Source organism: Neovison vison, chromosome 1 (genome assembly GCF_020171115.1).
Source record: "Neovison vison isolate M4711 chromosome 1, ASM_NN_V1, whole genome shotgun sequence".
NCBI lineage: Eukaryota > Metazoa > Chordata > Mammalia > Carnivora > Mustelidae > Neogale > Neogale vison.
In genome coordinates, this window is record NC_058091.1 from 275287672 (window position 1) to 275303664 (window position 15993).

The window sequence follows — 15993 nt, forward strand, 5'->3', positions numbered from 1 at the left end:
ATCACTGTAATGTGCTGTTGGATTTGGCTTGCTAGTATTTTGCTGAGTAAGTTTACATTTATGTTCATCGGGACATTGGTCTGTAGTTTTATTTTCTTGGGATGTTTTTATCTGCCTTCAGTATCAAGGTAATGCTGTCTTCATAAAATGAGTTGAAAAGTATTCCCTCATCTTCTATTTTTTGAATGAGTTTGAGAAGAATGGGGGTAAATTCTTTTTTTGGGGGGGTAAATTATTTAAGAAGTTTGTAGAATTTACCAGTGAAGCCATCTGGTCGTGGGTTTTTCTTTGTAGGAGGGTTTTTGTTTATTGATTTAATCTCTTTACTAGTTATAAGTCTATTCAGTTTTTCTATTTCTTCTTGAGTCAGCTTTGGTTGGTATTCAGGTTACTTGAGGTTCAAAACACTTTTCTGGAAAAAAAATGTATATATAAAATATATCACATATACCTGGACATGGAAAGACTAGTCATTTTCCTGGATCGATATTACATGGGAATTTTTTTAGTTTCAAGAAATAACTTTTCAACCAAGAAATTACAACTTTACAACTTTAGAAATAAGGAGTAAAACTCTAAGGGAATCCGTTAAAAGGGGTAAAAAACAATTGACTGCAGGAAAGGAAGGAGCAGAAGAATGTTATTTTTCTGAAGAAATACAGCAGCAGAATTAGACTCTTCATAAAAACAAACAAAAAGTAACTTAAGGGGCACCTGGGTGGCTCAGTGGGTTAAAGCCTCTGCCTTCAGCTCAGGTCATGATCCTGGGGTCCTGGGATCAAACCTCGCATTGGTCTCTCTGCTTGGCGGGGAGCCTGCTTCCTCCTCTCTCTCTCCGCCTGCCCTGTAACTATGGGTAATTTTAAGGTGTTTGAGCTCTCTGAGCCTCAGTTTTTCCATTTGCAAAATGGGAATGGCAGTAGTGCCCATTACATAAAGGTTCTATGGAACTGGAGGAAACAGTGAATGTAAAGGGCTTAGCTGCGGAGAGTCCTGGAAATGGAAGCTTCTTGCTTCTATCACCAGGCTCTCCCAGAACAACCAAACTTTGCTTTTGGCTAAGCCAGAGCTGCCTGGTCACTGTGGGGACTCCCCCATTTGTGCTACTGACTGCTTGACTTTGGGCATGTCTGTTCTCCCAGGATCCTTTGGTGGCTTGAGAAGGGCCCTAAACTTAACCAGCTCCCCCAGGCTCAGGCTGGCCCTGTCCCAGTCTCCAACCCCTCCCTCTGGGGGTCATGGCTTTGTTTTCTTCTGAAGACCCAAGATTTCCAAACTCTGTGGTTGCCTTGCCTAGCTAAAAGGGGAAGAAGAGGATCGGCCCAAGGAGGAGGAAGAAGAGGAAAACAAGAGAAACAGCTAGTACAGCAGAGAGGAACGTGTGCCCAGAGGTCCTGGTCCCTGTGGAGCTAGAAGCTGAGACCCCCGTGCCTTGCCCACCCGTCAGCTCCACATCAGCCTGCCACCTCTCCACTGAGGCCATGGGCCCAGGGGCTCTGCTGGTCCTGCTGGGGGCCACAACTTGGCATGGTAAGAGCAAAACTGGGGACTCCGCGCTTTGGGGTGGGTGCATGACAGGGAAGACTGCTGTGCAAGGATCCCGTAAAACCTTGCCCGTCCCCAGGTGTTGCCATTCTGGACCGCAGGTTTGCGTGTGTCTGCTTTGGAAAGGCAGTGGAGGGAAAAGAGGGTGTGTGTGGGGTGGAACCAACTCCACCAGGGCTGCGGATCTGTCCAGGTCAGAGGCGGACTCCCCAGGTGTCCTGAACAAGCCCCTGATGCCCCAGGACTTCAGGGTCCCCATCTATTCAATGGCAGGTGTTGGGGGCCGTGGTAAGCTGGACTAAAGAATGCTGTTCAGACTCCACTCTGCACACAGATTCCCCGGGGATCTTGTTACAGTTTGCATTTTGACTCAGTAGGTCCCAGGTACAACATGAGATTCTGCATTTCTAACAAGCTCCTAGGAGATCGGGAGGCCATAGAGAGTTCCTGACGGCTCTGCTAGCTCCCAGCCTGTGAGCCTTCGAGAGCAGGCAGGACCCGTCTCAGAAAGGCCCGAGGGGGCAGCAGTCATTCCTTGGGAGGCGTGGGTAAGGGGCTGGAAGGGAGATAAGGGGTTAGACCCTCTGGCCCAGGGCTCGGGTGAGGTGAATTTGGGAGGAGAGTAGAGGAGGACTAGAGGAGGGCCTGAGGGAGGGCAGTGCGGGTCTCCCTGGCCAGAGTGCTCCCAGACACAGGCTGCTGGGCCTCGGCACAGAGAGCTGTGTGGCAGACCTGGTCCCACCTCCAGCTCTGGTGACAGCAGCCCTGGTGGACTCCATCCCAGGAGGGCGCCTCACTGGAGGGGAGGGGCTGCTGCTTGGCTGGTAACTTCAGTTATATTTTATCACATGCTTATTTGGGGGGATCTTAGGCCAGGATGGGGGTGGGGTGGGGTGAGATGGGAAAGCAGCCTCAGCTCTGGCCTCCCCATAGTTCTGGGGCTGCAGGACCCTGTGGAGAAGGTGTATCTGGACCCCAGTGAAGAGACGGTCCGCTGAAGGTCTTTTTGTGGCCCTGTCAATCATCTGGGCTTGAGCGTCTGTTATGTTATTGAGATGTAATTTACATACAGTAGAATGCTCAGATTCTTAAGTGCACAGTCTGATGAGGTTTGACAAATGCTTGTGCTTGGGTACCCACCACCCCAATGAAGACAGAAACTGTTCCCCTCTCTCCAGAAAGTCCCACGGGTTCTATTTCACTGTCTTGTCCTATTCGACTGCCCAGCACCTGCCTGTGGGGCACTGTTGGGGAGTGGAAAGGTTGTCTGGCATCTAGACCCAGAAGAAAGAAGATAGGAGGCAGCAGGCTAGAAGCCTCAGGTTTCAGCCCCACAGACCAGTGGTGAGAGAGTAGGGGTACAGGGGCGGCCGTGAGGGAGTCAGGGGCCAGGTTCCGAACACCCTAGAGTTGGGGAGAGGCCCGCTAAATTCTAGGCTGAGGAGGGGCTATGTCCCAGGCCTTGGTGTGTGGTATGGGGGTGGTGTTGAGGGAGAGGAGTGGAGTTTGGGCCGCGTCTCAGTTCTGGGAGCTGAGACGAGAGACTGGCACAGAAGTCGACCTTGGTCAGTGTCGGCCAAGCCCAGCCCCCACTTGCAAGGAGGATGGGCCTGAGCAGTCTTTCTCTTCCCGCCAGCTAAACCATCAGGGGGAAGTTAGGGGCAGAAGTGGAGGGTGTCAGCCTGGCCCTGCGTGAATATCCGGGACAACAAGACAGGACAAAACAGGACACATTTCTCTGACCGCATTTCCAGGAGGCTGAGACAGGGGCTAGAGGGACAGGGCAGGGTAGGGGAAGGAGAAGGTGCCACCGAGACTGGGTGGGTGCGGAAGCGGAACCCAGCGAGATTCACAGAATCCGAGATCTCGGATGAGACTGTGACCTTGAAAAGTTTAGAACTTTTGGCTCAGGCGGTTAAGCATCTGACTCTGGATCTCAGCTCAGGTCTTGATCTTAGGGTCGTGAGTTCAAACTCTACGTTGGGGTCCACACTGGGCATGGAGCCTACTTTAAAAATAAAATAAAAAAATAAAAAAAGTTTAAAAATTGAGATAGTAGAGTGTCAGGACCAAAAGGGAGGTTAGAAATGTCGCAGCAAGCAGTAGCCCAGGGCAAGAGCGGTGGACTGGGCCTGGGGACCGCTATGATGGCCTTCCTGAATCCTCCCGGGACCTCCCAGGTGGAAAGGGACTATTCCCATTAGAAGGAAGAGTAGCCTGAGGGCCAGAGAGGGTAAGCAACGCACCCGGCGTAAGGGAGAACCAAATGTCAGGCCGTGTGATGTGACCCCACAGCCCGAGCTCGTCTCTATGGTCAAGCCCTAGCCGGGAACCCACGTTGCGACAGCTCGGCTGGGATTCGCCCACAGCCTGACAGAAATGCCGCTTGCCCCTCTCCCTGGGGGTCACGTGGTCCAGCGCGGACACAACCCCCAGGCGTTGGCCTTGGCAGTGTTCACCAGTGCGCTGGATTCTTTATGCTGACGGCAAGGCCAATCCCTCTAGATGGTATAACAGCAAAACACCAATGAGGCCATCCTGGAAGAACTCGACAGAGAAATTTTTCCAGGTCTGGAGTCTGTGGTGGGGATGGGGAGGAAAAAACCCACTTCGGCCACTTTTGTGCAGGACAGTGGAGAACCATGAATTCAGCTGAAGCCCTGGGGGCAGCAGTATCCAGGACTCTGTCCCCGGATTGGAGGGGTCTGATTCAGTGGGGACATCCAGCTGGTCAGTGGCAGAGCGAGGCCCTGCAGCCCAGAATGTTCCAATGTGCTGCAGGTGGCCCTCCCTCTTCCGGGGGTCTCTCCGTGGGAGAGGGGTCGGTAGCCAGGAGGGCCAGGAAACAGAAGTGAGAAGGGCTGCGGGCTGAGCGGAAACTAGGGGCCGGGCTGGACACCAGCAATGTGCTTCCGCCCACACGGGCTCGGGGGGCGCCTGGCTGCCCCTCCAAGGCCTTGAATCAGCTCTCACTTCCCTCCTTTGCCCCTATTTTAGGCCTGGAGAAATGCTGACACGGCAGAGGCAACGGGCCTTCTTCCCGGAGGGCCTGATAGGGGTTTCAAGTTCTCTTTTTTCCTTCAAGAAAATTTTCCTTAAAAGAGATTGGCTTCCTAGTAAACAGCAGTGCCGCGTGCTGGGCTCGGCTGCCGAGCCAGCCTTACGGAGTATTTACTTGGTGACAGATGAGGTTCCAAAGGCCTCTCATGCGCTCAATCCTCCTGGCATCCCGAAAAATGTGCACAATTATTGCCCCCACTTTGCAGGCGGGGCAACCGCGGCAGAGCCTCTGGGCCGTCCCATTGTGCGGCAGGGCAGACGTCCAGTAGTGGGAATGGGCACAACACAAGACCCCCAGTCCCTTCTAACTCTGCTGGGCCGACATCCCACGACCCTTCTCTTTTTCCCAATATGGATCAAGTCAGAGGACTTTGCCAAGAACATTCCATTCCCTTGTTTTTTTCCATTGCTTGTTCGAGCCCCCTGCTTTGAGCCAGGTCCTGGGTCTGGCACTACGGACAGAGCCCATTTTGTACATGGGGCCGAAAGGGTCTGCCTGTGGGGAGGATGTCGCAGTCACAGCTGGGAAGGCTGAGACAGGAGGCTGGGGAGGACCCATGGGACAGCAGCTGCCTGGGTGTCCAGAAATCTCCCAGGGCCCGTTTCTCGGAGGAGGGGGCTGCTGGACATCGGGCCCTCCATGAGCAGATTGGAAATAGGGGACTGAGCAAAGGACAGAGAGGGCCAGGACTTGCTCAAGGTGACCCCCAGTTACAGCTAAACCCCAGCACCGCACATCTCCTGCCAGGAGGACCTCAGAGGCTAGGATCATCAGACCAGCGTGTGCCTCCTCAGGGCTTACTTCTGTCCCCTGTTCACCACCTTCCCCCTCCCCCTGCCACCAGTACAAGGAGTCCCCGTGATAGAACCCAGTGGCCCTGAGCTGGTTGTGGAGCCAGGCACGACGGTGACCCTGCGTTGTGTGGGCAACGGCAGCGTGGAATGGGACGGCCCCATCTTCCCCTACTGGAACCTGGACACTGAGGCCCCCAGCAGCACCTTGACCACGAATAATGCCACCTTCCTAAACACTGGGACCTACCGCTGCACGGAGCCTGGAGGCCCACTCGGGGACAGCGCCACCATTCACCTCTACGTCAAAGGTGAGGACTCTGGGCCCACTCACTTCCAAGATGCCTGGCCCAACAGGAACCACCAAGAATGGGCAAGAGGGCTGGGCCCTAACATTAGCAACCACAGTAAAACAGCTCCTCCCCAAGCAAGGACCTGCCCTTGACCATGACGGGTGGCAGTGCTTCCAATTCAATGTAGTTCTCATAGCAACATAATGTGACATAGGTGCCGCGATTATGCCCATTTTCCAAAGGCTCAGACAGGTTGAGTCATTTGCCCAAAGTAACCCAGCACCGAGTAGGGAGGCTGAGTCTGGCTCCAGCATCCCCCCACTCAGAAGCATCTGCGGGGCTGCTCTGGTACATGGTGTGACCTCAGGCAAACCATCAGCCTCTCCAAGCCTCCCCGTCCCCAGGGTCCAGGCACCACTTAGCCTGGTGGAGCGAGGGCAGTTGTAACCCTGTATCCCTCGACCACAGACCCCGTCCGACCTTGGAAGGTGCTGGCCGAGGAGGTGACGGTGATGGAAGGTCAGGACGCGTTGCTGCCCTGCCTGCTCACCGACCCCGCGTTGGAGGCCGGCGTCTCGCTGATGCGGGTGCGTGGCCGGCCCGTCCTGCGCCAAACCAACTACTCCTTCTCGCCTTGGTATGGCTTTACCATCCATAAGGCCCAGTTCATGGAGACCCACGGCTACCAATGCAGCGCCCGGGTAGGCGGCAGCACGGTGACATCGATGGGCATCTGGCTGAAAGTGCAGAAAGGTGCGTGGGGCTGGGAGGGACAGGCCAGGGCAGAGGGCAGGGCCGGAGAGCCCGCAGACACGGGAGCCAAGGGAGGACCCGGGCCTGGTGGGGAACAACGGACCATCCCTCTTCTTTCACTTCTTCCTTCCAACTGCACCATGGTCATCCACGGGGCTCCGGCGGAGGCAAGACAAGCAAGGCGTGCTGGGCAGAGACAGCCCAGGACAGTCTGGGTGGGTGCACGTGACAGCTCTTATGGTGGAGGTGACAGTGGTGTGAAGTCTCCCCCTTGCCCCGGCTAGGTTGGTACACAGGATTCTCATTTCTGAAAGGCCTGGCATGAGTATGCAGGACCCCAGGCTTGATGCCTGGCTTAGTGCAGGAATCAGGTTCTTGCAACAAGGGCCAGGGTCATAGCCATGTGGCAGGCAACAGAGCCTGGGCTCTGAAGCCATGAAACCTGTTTGGGAAGTCATGGGACCTCACCATGTGGGCAGAGGGACCATTAGGTCTCTTTCCCCTGCACTCCATCTGTCAAGCCCTGGGCCCTTGATGACCTTGGATGAGTTCCTTAGTGTCTCTGGGCCTTGAGAAACTGGATTAGATCATCTTTCAACATAAGTAATAACCATGAACTTGAATTCAATGCGTGCTCTGCATCAGGCACTGTTCAAACTGTTGGGGATAGCATCATCTTCCAGGGAGAGACAGATAAGAGAGAGCAAATAACAGGCTGACTGATCCACAAGAAGTTGCACTGGAGAAAGCTGGATATGTGTGGGCTGGGGGAGTCTCACCCAGCTGATCGGTCACAGAAGGCTTCTCAGAGCAGAAGATCTGGAGGGTGAAAGCGGCTGCTGGTTCCCTGTGTGGAAGGAAGAGTACTTCAGAAGGGGTGGGGGGCGAGTGTGCAGTTTCTGGTGGGAAGGCCAGTGAGGTTGCAGAGCAGGGCATAAGCACGAGGCGGCAGGTGCTTGGGGGGTCGGTCATGGGCCCGGGCTTGCATCCCAAGAGTGATGGGAAGCCACTGGATACTGGCCCAGGAGAGGCATGTGATCCAATCCACGTTCCTAAGAGGCCCCTTGGACTGCTTCAAGGAGTCTCATTGTGCGGGGGTCCCAGGGGAAGTGGGGTCCTTCTAGGTGGGTGTTGCAGGTGCCCAGAGCAGAACACAGGGTAAGACTGGGGAGAGGTGTGGTGACGAAGGGGAGTGGACCTCTCAGAGTCTGTTTCAAAGACAAGACAAGCTGTAGAGGCCTCCGGGCTCCCTCCCAGGATTTTCAAGGGGACGTGGGGAGGCCCCAGCCGGTTTCTGGCCTGTGGCAGGGAGCAGAGTGATGACGGCTCCAGCCTGGGTGTTCACGGGTCGCTTCCCCTGACCTCAGTCATCCCAGGGCCCCCGACCTTGACACTGGAACCTGCAGAGCTGGTACGAGTTCAGGGAGAGACTGCCAAGATCGTGTGCGCAGCCAGCAACGTTGATGTTAACTTTGACGTCTTCCTCCAACATGGAGACACCAAGGTCAGTCGGTGGGGAGACAGCAGTGGGAAGGGTGCCCATCTTCCCTGCACACCAGGCACTGCAGGATGGTGGCCAGCTACCAGCTGGTTCTCTGGACTGAGGGCATAGCCCAGGCCCTGAGATCTTACTGCCAGTCAATAACTAATTCAAAACCAGGACTTGGGCTCATGCTACTGATTATTGTTGGTGGGGGGAGGTGGTACTCTTCCCCCTTGACCCATGAACTTTGCCCCAGCCTGTAGACAAGAACCAGACGTCAGTTCACCTCTGACTTAGCAAGGGGTTCCTTGGCTACCTTGAAGCCCAGGAATATAAAGGCCATTTCAGAAAGACGAAGAGAGGGGGAAGCAGAGGGAGTATCCCCAAATGGCATTGGGCAGCTTCTAAGAGCTCCTCCCTGCCCCACTGTGTCTACCCCTATTTACACATAATAACTCGTTATTCTTCACTACAACCCTAGGAGCATGGGCTGGTGTTCATCCCATTTTACAGATGAAGACTGAGTCTCAGAGTTAGTCCTTTGCCCAAGGAAAGGCAGATAGTAATCTTTAAAGGCTGGCAATTCGAACTCAGAGTTTTCTAATTCCTAAACAATGTTGCTACCCCATTTCCACTCCTTCTAACTACAGCTCACAATCCCTCAACAATCCGACTTCCAAGGTAACCAGTACCAAAAGGTCCTCACCCTTGAGCTCGATCACGTAGGCTTCCAAGATGCCGGCAACTATTCCTGCGTGGCCACCAATGTCCGAGGCATCAACTCCAGGTCCATGGTCTTCCGGGTAGTAGGTGAGCATCAGGGTGATGGGGGAGGGCTGCCAGGGATCTTGGGGTGAAGGAGTGTGTAGGGAGATTGGGAAGGAGGGAGCTGATGGTGGAGGGAGCCACACCGCTGGGATCCTTCCCAGATCCTTCCCCAGTATCCCTCGCTCCCCTCCTGGAGCTCCTACAGGGCATTATTGCCTTCTGTTTTGTGACTGGCCTCCAGGAGCTCCCTATTAGACTGCTGTTCTCTCCTTCATTCATCCTTCATGCCTGGAACAACCATATCACGCGGACACAGGAGCAGACAATGCTCACCCCACGAGATCATGCCAGAAGCGCAGGGTTGCTGGGAACACCAAGCCCCCCCCTAACCACCCAGCCCCAGCTTGAACAAAGTGGCCTGAGCTAGGCCCCAAAGAACAGAGGTAGGTTAGCGAGGCAGAAGAGTGGGAAAGGACAGGCAAGAGCACAGCATGTGGAAGGTGCAAAGGGAAAGAGACGTGGAGAGAAGCTGCCCATGGCAGGGCTGTGAGTGGTGTGACAAGTGGCCAGAGAGAAGCAGGGATGGAAGCAGCGTCCAGACGGTAAAGCGGGTGTTGGTTGGCAGCCCATCCTGTTGGGAAGTCATTGGGAGTTGAAGAGAGAGTGACGGGATCAGACTGCGTGGCGGGGTACGTCATGGTGGCCAGCAGCCCACACTCCTAGCAGTCACTATCTCATAGTTGTGAGAATTAAGTGAATGTGTCTATCCATGTATCTATCTACTCTGGCCCAGAGTAAACACTAAGTGTGCACAGGAGAGGTCATCTGAGAAGGCCAGTCCAATGTCCTATGCTTTGAATGGGAGATCGGAGACTGGACAAGCTAAGGGGGAGTTTCTCAAGGTCAAGACGGGCTGAGTGATTGCGGTCTGGCCACGCCTCATGTGTTCAATGTTATGGGAGACAGGGGTGCGTCGGGGAGAGCACGCATGACCATCACCCCCGAGAGCAGCGGCACTGCACGAGGCTTGCCGTCAATATGAGCTCCGCCGTGGCCCCCATCCTGTGCTGGGAGCCGCGCGCGGTGGAGGAGGAGAGAAGCACAGCGAATTGTTGCCCAGCCGTGGACTCTGAGCCTGAGTGTTTCCCATGGCCCGGATACAGCAGTCACTCCGTGTTTGTGTTCGTGCCCACTTCTGGTCAGACACTGCTCTGGAAGGCTGAGGACACAGCTGCAAACATGGAGGCCCCTGCCCACGGGAAGTTTGCGCTCCAGCTGGGGAAAGACCAGCAATGAGCTGACATAAATTCTGGAGACGAAATCAGTTCTCTAGGGTTTGCTGTTTAAAATAGGGCGTCCTCAAGGATGGTCTCACCGGTCAGCTGCCATCTGAGCCATGGCGTGAAGCTGGCGGAGGGGTAAGCTTGCAGGTGCGCGGCAGCACGGAGCCCCGGGGCAGAGGGCGAGCGGCAACTGTGCTTGGCGCGTGCAAGGAACGAGCCAGCCAGCATGGCCAGGGCTCAGGTGAAATCAGAGGGGTGAGCGGGAGAGGAGGCACAGGGGGCCTCCTGTTTCCACAGGGCCCTAATGGAAGGACTTGGGTCTTCTCCCCTTGAGAAAGATGGGGCGCCATGGGAGGGTCTGAGTGATGGAGTGTGATATCATCTGACTTGCAAGTAATGAGATTTTATATGGCTTTCTCATGCTGCGTGGAGGGTAGAAGCAGGGGGACAAGGTAGGAGGCTACTGCTATTATCCAAGCTAGAGGAGAACGTGGCTTGATTGAGGCGATGATGAAAGAGGTGGTGGGAAGATGGATGGAGGAGAGGTAGACAGATGATCGAGGGGGTGAGAAAGAAGAGGACAGAAGCCTTGCCCTGAAAACTCACAGGCTAGTTGGACAGAGAGGATGGCTACCCAAAGGGAGAAGCAGATGTCGGAAGTAGCTTAGATGTGGTGCCTAATGAATGTGTAGTCCAGAAGGGGCGCAGGAGTCCAGGGCAGGGAGGGCTCCCTGTGGCCTGGACTGGGGTGCAGAAACCCCTGACAGGGATAAGCCTTGAAGGATGAGAAGGCTTTAAATACAAAAGAGGAAGAGGACAGGGCTCCTGGTGGAGGAAATGGCTTGAACAAAACCTCCAAGGTAGGAAAGACTATTGTGTATTGGTGTGTTCAGGGGATGTTAAGAGACTCAGATGTGTGTGTGTGTGTGTGTGTGTAGGAAGAGGGGGCTGGCTACATGGGCATAAAGAGGAGACTTGATTGAGAGAGGCTTGAATGCCACTTTGTCTGGTGGAGGCAATAGGGAGCCATAAGGACATTAGAGCAGGTGTATCACCGGCTACAAGAGTGAACTTTAGGTTTCATAGACCTGAGTAAGGAGAGGAACCCTTAGAGATCATACAGTCCAGGGCTTTTTGCAAAGTCTTGGGGACTTAAGAAAGCTTTTCAGGGGTTTCCCTAAGAGGCATGGAGAGGCTGAGTGAGCGAGATCCTTGCCATAGCTCCTTTTTGTGAGATTCAACCAGAGCAACTTGATTTGAATTCATGCAAGCTTTAATTAGAAGAAACTAGTCTGGATTTTTTCAGGCATAGGGAACAGAAATCAACTTGAGCTAGCCTGATCACAAGAGGATTTTTGTTGGCCTTCTAGCTAAAAAACCAGTGGATAGGAGCGTCAGGTGAATCGGATCTAGGGGTTCAGTTGATGTGGACAAGAACTTGTTGCTTCTCACCTCTACCTCTCGCTCTACATTTTTCTTGTGGACTCCTTGTCACATAGGGCTTGACAACCCCAGTGACATTAGGGCCTCTCCTTTCCCAGCACTCCAACAAAAACCATGGAAATAAGTGTCATAGGACCTATGGGCTCATGACTTACCCCAAAACACTCACTGTTCCAAAGGGGACATGCTACTTTGATTGACTGGCCTGGGTCACATGCCCCCTTAGAGCTGGATGTGGAAGCTTCACTGCCCCAGCTATTAGCAGGAGAAGGGGAAATGGGTGAGGGTGTCCAAAACCCCCCCCCCCAAACAACAAAAAAAGCAGACTTTTTTTTTTTTGCCACTGAAAAAAATTTCAAAAAGTTGTAACACAAGTTATATAAATAAGGATCTAGAGGTACCAAGGAGGATAGGAATTTGTCCAGGTTCTTCCAAGAATTCAACAAAGAGAAAAATTTGGACTTCTGTGGGGCAGTGGTGGGAGGGGAGGTATCAGAGGGCGAGTCTTGGTTAGGGGCAGGGCTATAAGCCTGGCACACAGTAGGCACTCAGGAAGGCTCCAGCTGAATGGCTGAATCAATGGGTAGATCACCAAATGAGCAACAAAACAGAGACATCTTCCCACTAATGCTAGATCTGTGTATTCTGCTTTCCAGAGAGAGCCTACCTGAACTTGACCTCCGAGCAGAACCTCCTCCAGGAAGTGACTGTGGGTGAGAAGGTCGATCTTCAAGTGCAGGTGGAAGCCTACCCAGGCCTGCAAGGTTTGAACTGGACCTATCTGGGACCTTTCTCTGACCACCAGTCCAAGCTCAATTTTGTCACGATGAAGGACACATACAGGTATGACCAATGAGCTCCCATCAGGATAGCCCCACAACCACAAGGGGAATGTTTCAGCCAGAAGGCAGGACACTGACTGGGTCATGTCTCAACCCTCCTGGTGACCTGGAGCAAATCCCTCCTCCTTTCTGGGTCTCCCTTGCCCTGACTCTAGGATCTCAGTATCAGTCATCTGTGTTTGACTAGGACAAAATTGGCTTGCCCCTCTGTCCCACATCTTTGGGAAGTCCCATGCCACCATCAAGAATTCTACCATTTCCTGGGACATGCATTCTCATGCTTACTCGAGAACTCCGTATCCCATCAGTCTCTTCTTTCGTGGCCAATCCAAATGTAGAAGACACTGTTCCATGATTTCTACTCCTAGGTACACTCCTAATAATGATGGCTCAGGGGAGTCTGCCATGTAAGCCATGGGCTTGGGGGGTGGCAGAGAGAATCAACATCACACCAACACAGATACATCAAAATTCTTTAAAGGCCTGTGGTCACCCACCCCTGAGAATTTCTCCCTCATTCTTCTTCATAGGCTCAAAATGTTTCTCATAAAGTGCCATCTGACTCTATCTCCTCTTTCCTCCCTTCTCTCCACTTCCAGAATCTGATTTCTCCCCCACACACAGCACGTTAGAAATCCATTTCCTGTCTCCTTACATCCTCGGAGTGTCACTTGCCCCTCCAAAGTGGCCTCACAGGTAGTTTCCTACGTAAGAGCCTTCTCCACAGGAGGAACACCAATACCATTTGTTAAAACGATAGCTTCTTTACCCACTTGTGTCTGAATGAGAGCACGGCGCTCAAGGACAAGCATGTGCTGTGCGTGCAACCCGTTCCCCTCGCACTCTCTTGACAGACATCTTTAATCCACTGTTGAGCCCTTTCCCACAGGGTCTGAGTGCAGCCTGGGAGTCCTTCTTGACACAGTCTCTCAGCCAGTATTTTCATTATAACTGACTCAGGAGAAGAGACGTGTTGGCCATTATTTGGGGATTTGCTAGATAATTGCTAGGTAATCCCTTAGCTATCTTCCAATTCCAGAACTCTCTGGGGTTCTCTTCCTAGCTCCTGAAGCCCAGACCTCATGAATGCCTGGCCTCCCCAGGTTGCCTATTGTCAGAATCAAAACAGAACAAAATGTTCATCAGGACAAAAATGTTCCCTTGTCCTCATTTTTCTCCTCTCAGTTCCCTTCTCATCCATTCTGGTCAGGATTTCTAGCTTCCCTTTGTCTAAAGCAGAAGTTCTGAATCTGGAGTCTATAGACCCCTGGGAGGGGGTTGGTCCACGGACAGGTTTCAGGGGTCCAAATGCAACAGGGACAGTGCAGAAAGAAACCATGGAGATCCCCCAAAACACGGTAGTGTGGGGCCATTTGGCACAGGGCAGATAAGCCTGGGCACCCAACAGCCGCAAAATTGAGCTCATGTGATGGGTGTGTTCATATGGTGACTTTGAGTCATGCAAAAAAGTTAAATTCTTTCCGCTTAAGAGGTAGATGTGTAGAGGGGTTCTGTATGCCAAAGGTCTGGCTGAATGAGATGCCCTTTGAATACCGTATGTATTAGTCCAGTATAATTTATAATTAAATGCTATAATAGACTTAAAAAAAACTTATTTACTACCTAAACAATACATGTCCATTAAGGAAATGCTAAAATAGAGCTTAAGGAAAAAAAAAATTACCTGGAATCAGCTGAGAATAAATTATATTGTCCGCATCTGCTTCTGGGTCTTCTGTAACAAAGGGCACCGTTGACCTGCGTAGCTACAATGAGTTGGGCTTTGTGTCAAGCACCCTGAATGTATGATGTATGTCCCTTTCATCTTCAGGCCAAGCCTGTGGATGAATTATCATCGGTGTCACCCTCATAGAAAAGGAAGCAAAGGATCAGAGAGGTTAAGTACTTGTCTCAGATCAAAGAGCTAAGATAGACAGCGCAAGAACTTGAACCTCAGTTTCTGTAGTCCCGCGGCTACATCCTGACTCTCATTCCTCTTACAGTCCCTCCTGGCAGGGCTGGTGTTTTAGGAACAGCAGCTAGCCTGGGTGCTGGTGTTTTGAGCAGGGACTCCTTAGCCCAGTGACAATGGTGAAAGTAGGTACACTTAGTGCAGGCCTGGGATGTGCTGTCCGGTGTCGGCGCTTCATGGACATCATTTCTATTAGACCTCAGAATAAAACCACTTTATGAGAGAAGCAAGTTGGCCTGGGCGGCTCAGGTCGTGATCCCAGGGTCCTGGGATGGAGTCCCTCATGGGGCTCCTTGCTCAGCGGGGAGCCTGCTTCTCCGTCTGCCTGCTGCTCCCCCTGCTTGTGTTTGCTCTCTCTCTGACACATGAATAAATAAAATCTTAAGGCAAATGAGAGAAGCAATTAAGGAAATTCGGTTCGTGGTTTTCCTATATCTTCATGGCACTCAGCTTGTGTCCCTGGCTCAGCCAAGGCCCTTGTGTCCTGGACACTTTACCAAAAATAAAACAAAGCCCTTTAGGAAGGTTGTCTGAGCCCACTGTCGTGCAGGGGCCATATCAGAACTGAGGTTCACACCAGATGGCTTGCCCCCTTTGTGCAGGTACACCTCTATCCTCTCCCTGCCTCGTCTGAAGCCCTCGGAGGCCGGTCGCTACTCCTTCCTGGCCAGAAACACTGGAGGCGAGAGTTCTCTGACCTTTGAGCTCACGCTGCGATGTGAGTGATGCGGCAGGTGGGCGGGGTGGGGGAGACAGGGGCTATAGGAGACTAAGGTCCCTGGGGCAGCCTGTACATCCCTGAGGCTTGCAGATGGGCATGGAGGGTTCAGAGTGGTCAGACAGGGCCCATGGGACCTCCGGGGCTGATCCTTCCCTCTTCCACCCCTTCTTTTCTGCTCAGACCCCCCAGAGGTGAGGGTCACATGGACCATAGTCAATGGCTCCGACGCACTGCTCTGTGAAGCCTCCGGGTACCCCCAGCCCAATGTGACATGGCTGGAGTGCAGGAGCCACATGGATAGGTAGGTGGCTCTAGTCTCCCTCTTCATCCCAGGCCGAGGGGCCGAGCGGCGGGGTGTCCTGACGCTCTAAGCTACACTGATCACCCTGATCTGATCACCCTCCTCATTAGTTACTACTCATTAGTTACTACTCATTCTGCTCTTCTCAGGTGTGATGAGGCCCAAGGGCTGGTCCTAGAGGACTCACAGTCACAGGTGCTGAGCCGGGAGCCCTTCCACAAGGTGATCGTCCACAGCCTGCTGGCCATGGAGAGTTTGGAACACAACCGGACCTACGAGTGCCGGGCCCTCAACAGTGTGGGGAACAGCTCGCAGGCCTTCAGGCCCATCTCTGTAGGTGAGCCTTCGCCCCTCCTGGGCAGGGTGGGAGGTGGGCCCAGGAAACTGCACCAGCCCCAGGGAGCCAAGGAGCCCTGGCCTGAGTGCCAAAGTGAGCAGGTCCCAGCCATACTGAGTTCCGCGTCTCTGGGCCCAACTGCAGCCGCCTCCTGACCAAAGATCTCCTGCAGAGGCCAGGTGGGGGATCTAGAACCCATGGGACTCGCAGCAGGGAGGAGAGGAACAGAGGGCAGGAAGCCATGAGGTCCAGGAAGACACCAGCTGGAAGTGAGGCCTCATCTGGGCTTCTGCTCATTTTCCTGCTTTTGAACTCCCCCATGAACTCACAAGTGTGAACTTGGCATGAGCTGTGTGCCAGGCACTCACTTGGTGTCAGGGAGCAGGATGGCCATGGAGAT

The 15993-nt window shown here is 53.4% G+C and overlaps 1 protein-coding gene across 1 annotated transcript in view; it reads left to right on the top strand.

Annotated features, from left to right (window-relative positions):
• The first annotated feature begins 1297 nt into the window (after nucleotides 1-1297).
• Nucleotides 1298-15993, top strand: part of CSF1R (colony stimulating factor 1 receptor) — a 28964-nt gene continuing 14268 nt past the window's right edge. Inside the window, exons 1-9 of the mRNA XM_044231552.1 lie at nucleotides 1298-1530; nucleotides 5451-5708; nucleotides 6159-6443; nucleotides 7811-7947; nucleotides 8577-8736; nucleotides 12077-12263; nucleotides 14837-14952; nucleotides 15136-15256; nucleotides 15406-15593. Of these exons, the coding sequence (XP_044087487.1) occupies nucleotides 1482-1530; nucleotides 5451-5708; nucleotides 6159-6443; nucleotides 7811-7947; nucleotides 8577-8736; nucleotides 12077-12263; nucleotides 14837-14952; nucleotides 15136-15256; nucleotides 15406-15593 (1501 nt within the window). The 5' untranslated portion in view covers nucleotides 1298-1481. The remainder of the gene's footprint in view (nucleotides 1531-5450; nucleotides 5709-6158; nucleotides 6444-7810; nucleotides 7948-8576; nucleotides 8737-12076; nucleotides 12264-14836; nucleotides 14953-15135; nucleotides 15257-15405; nucleotides 15594-15993) is intronic.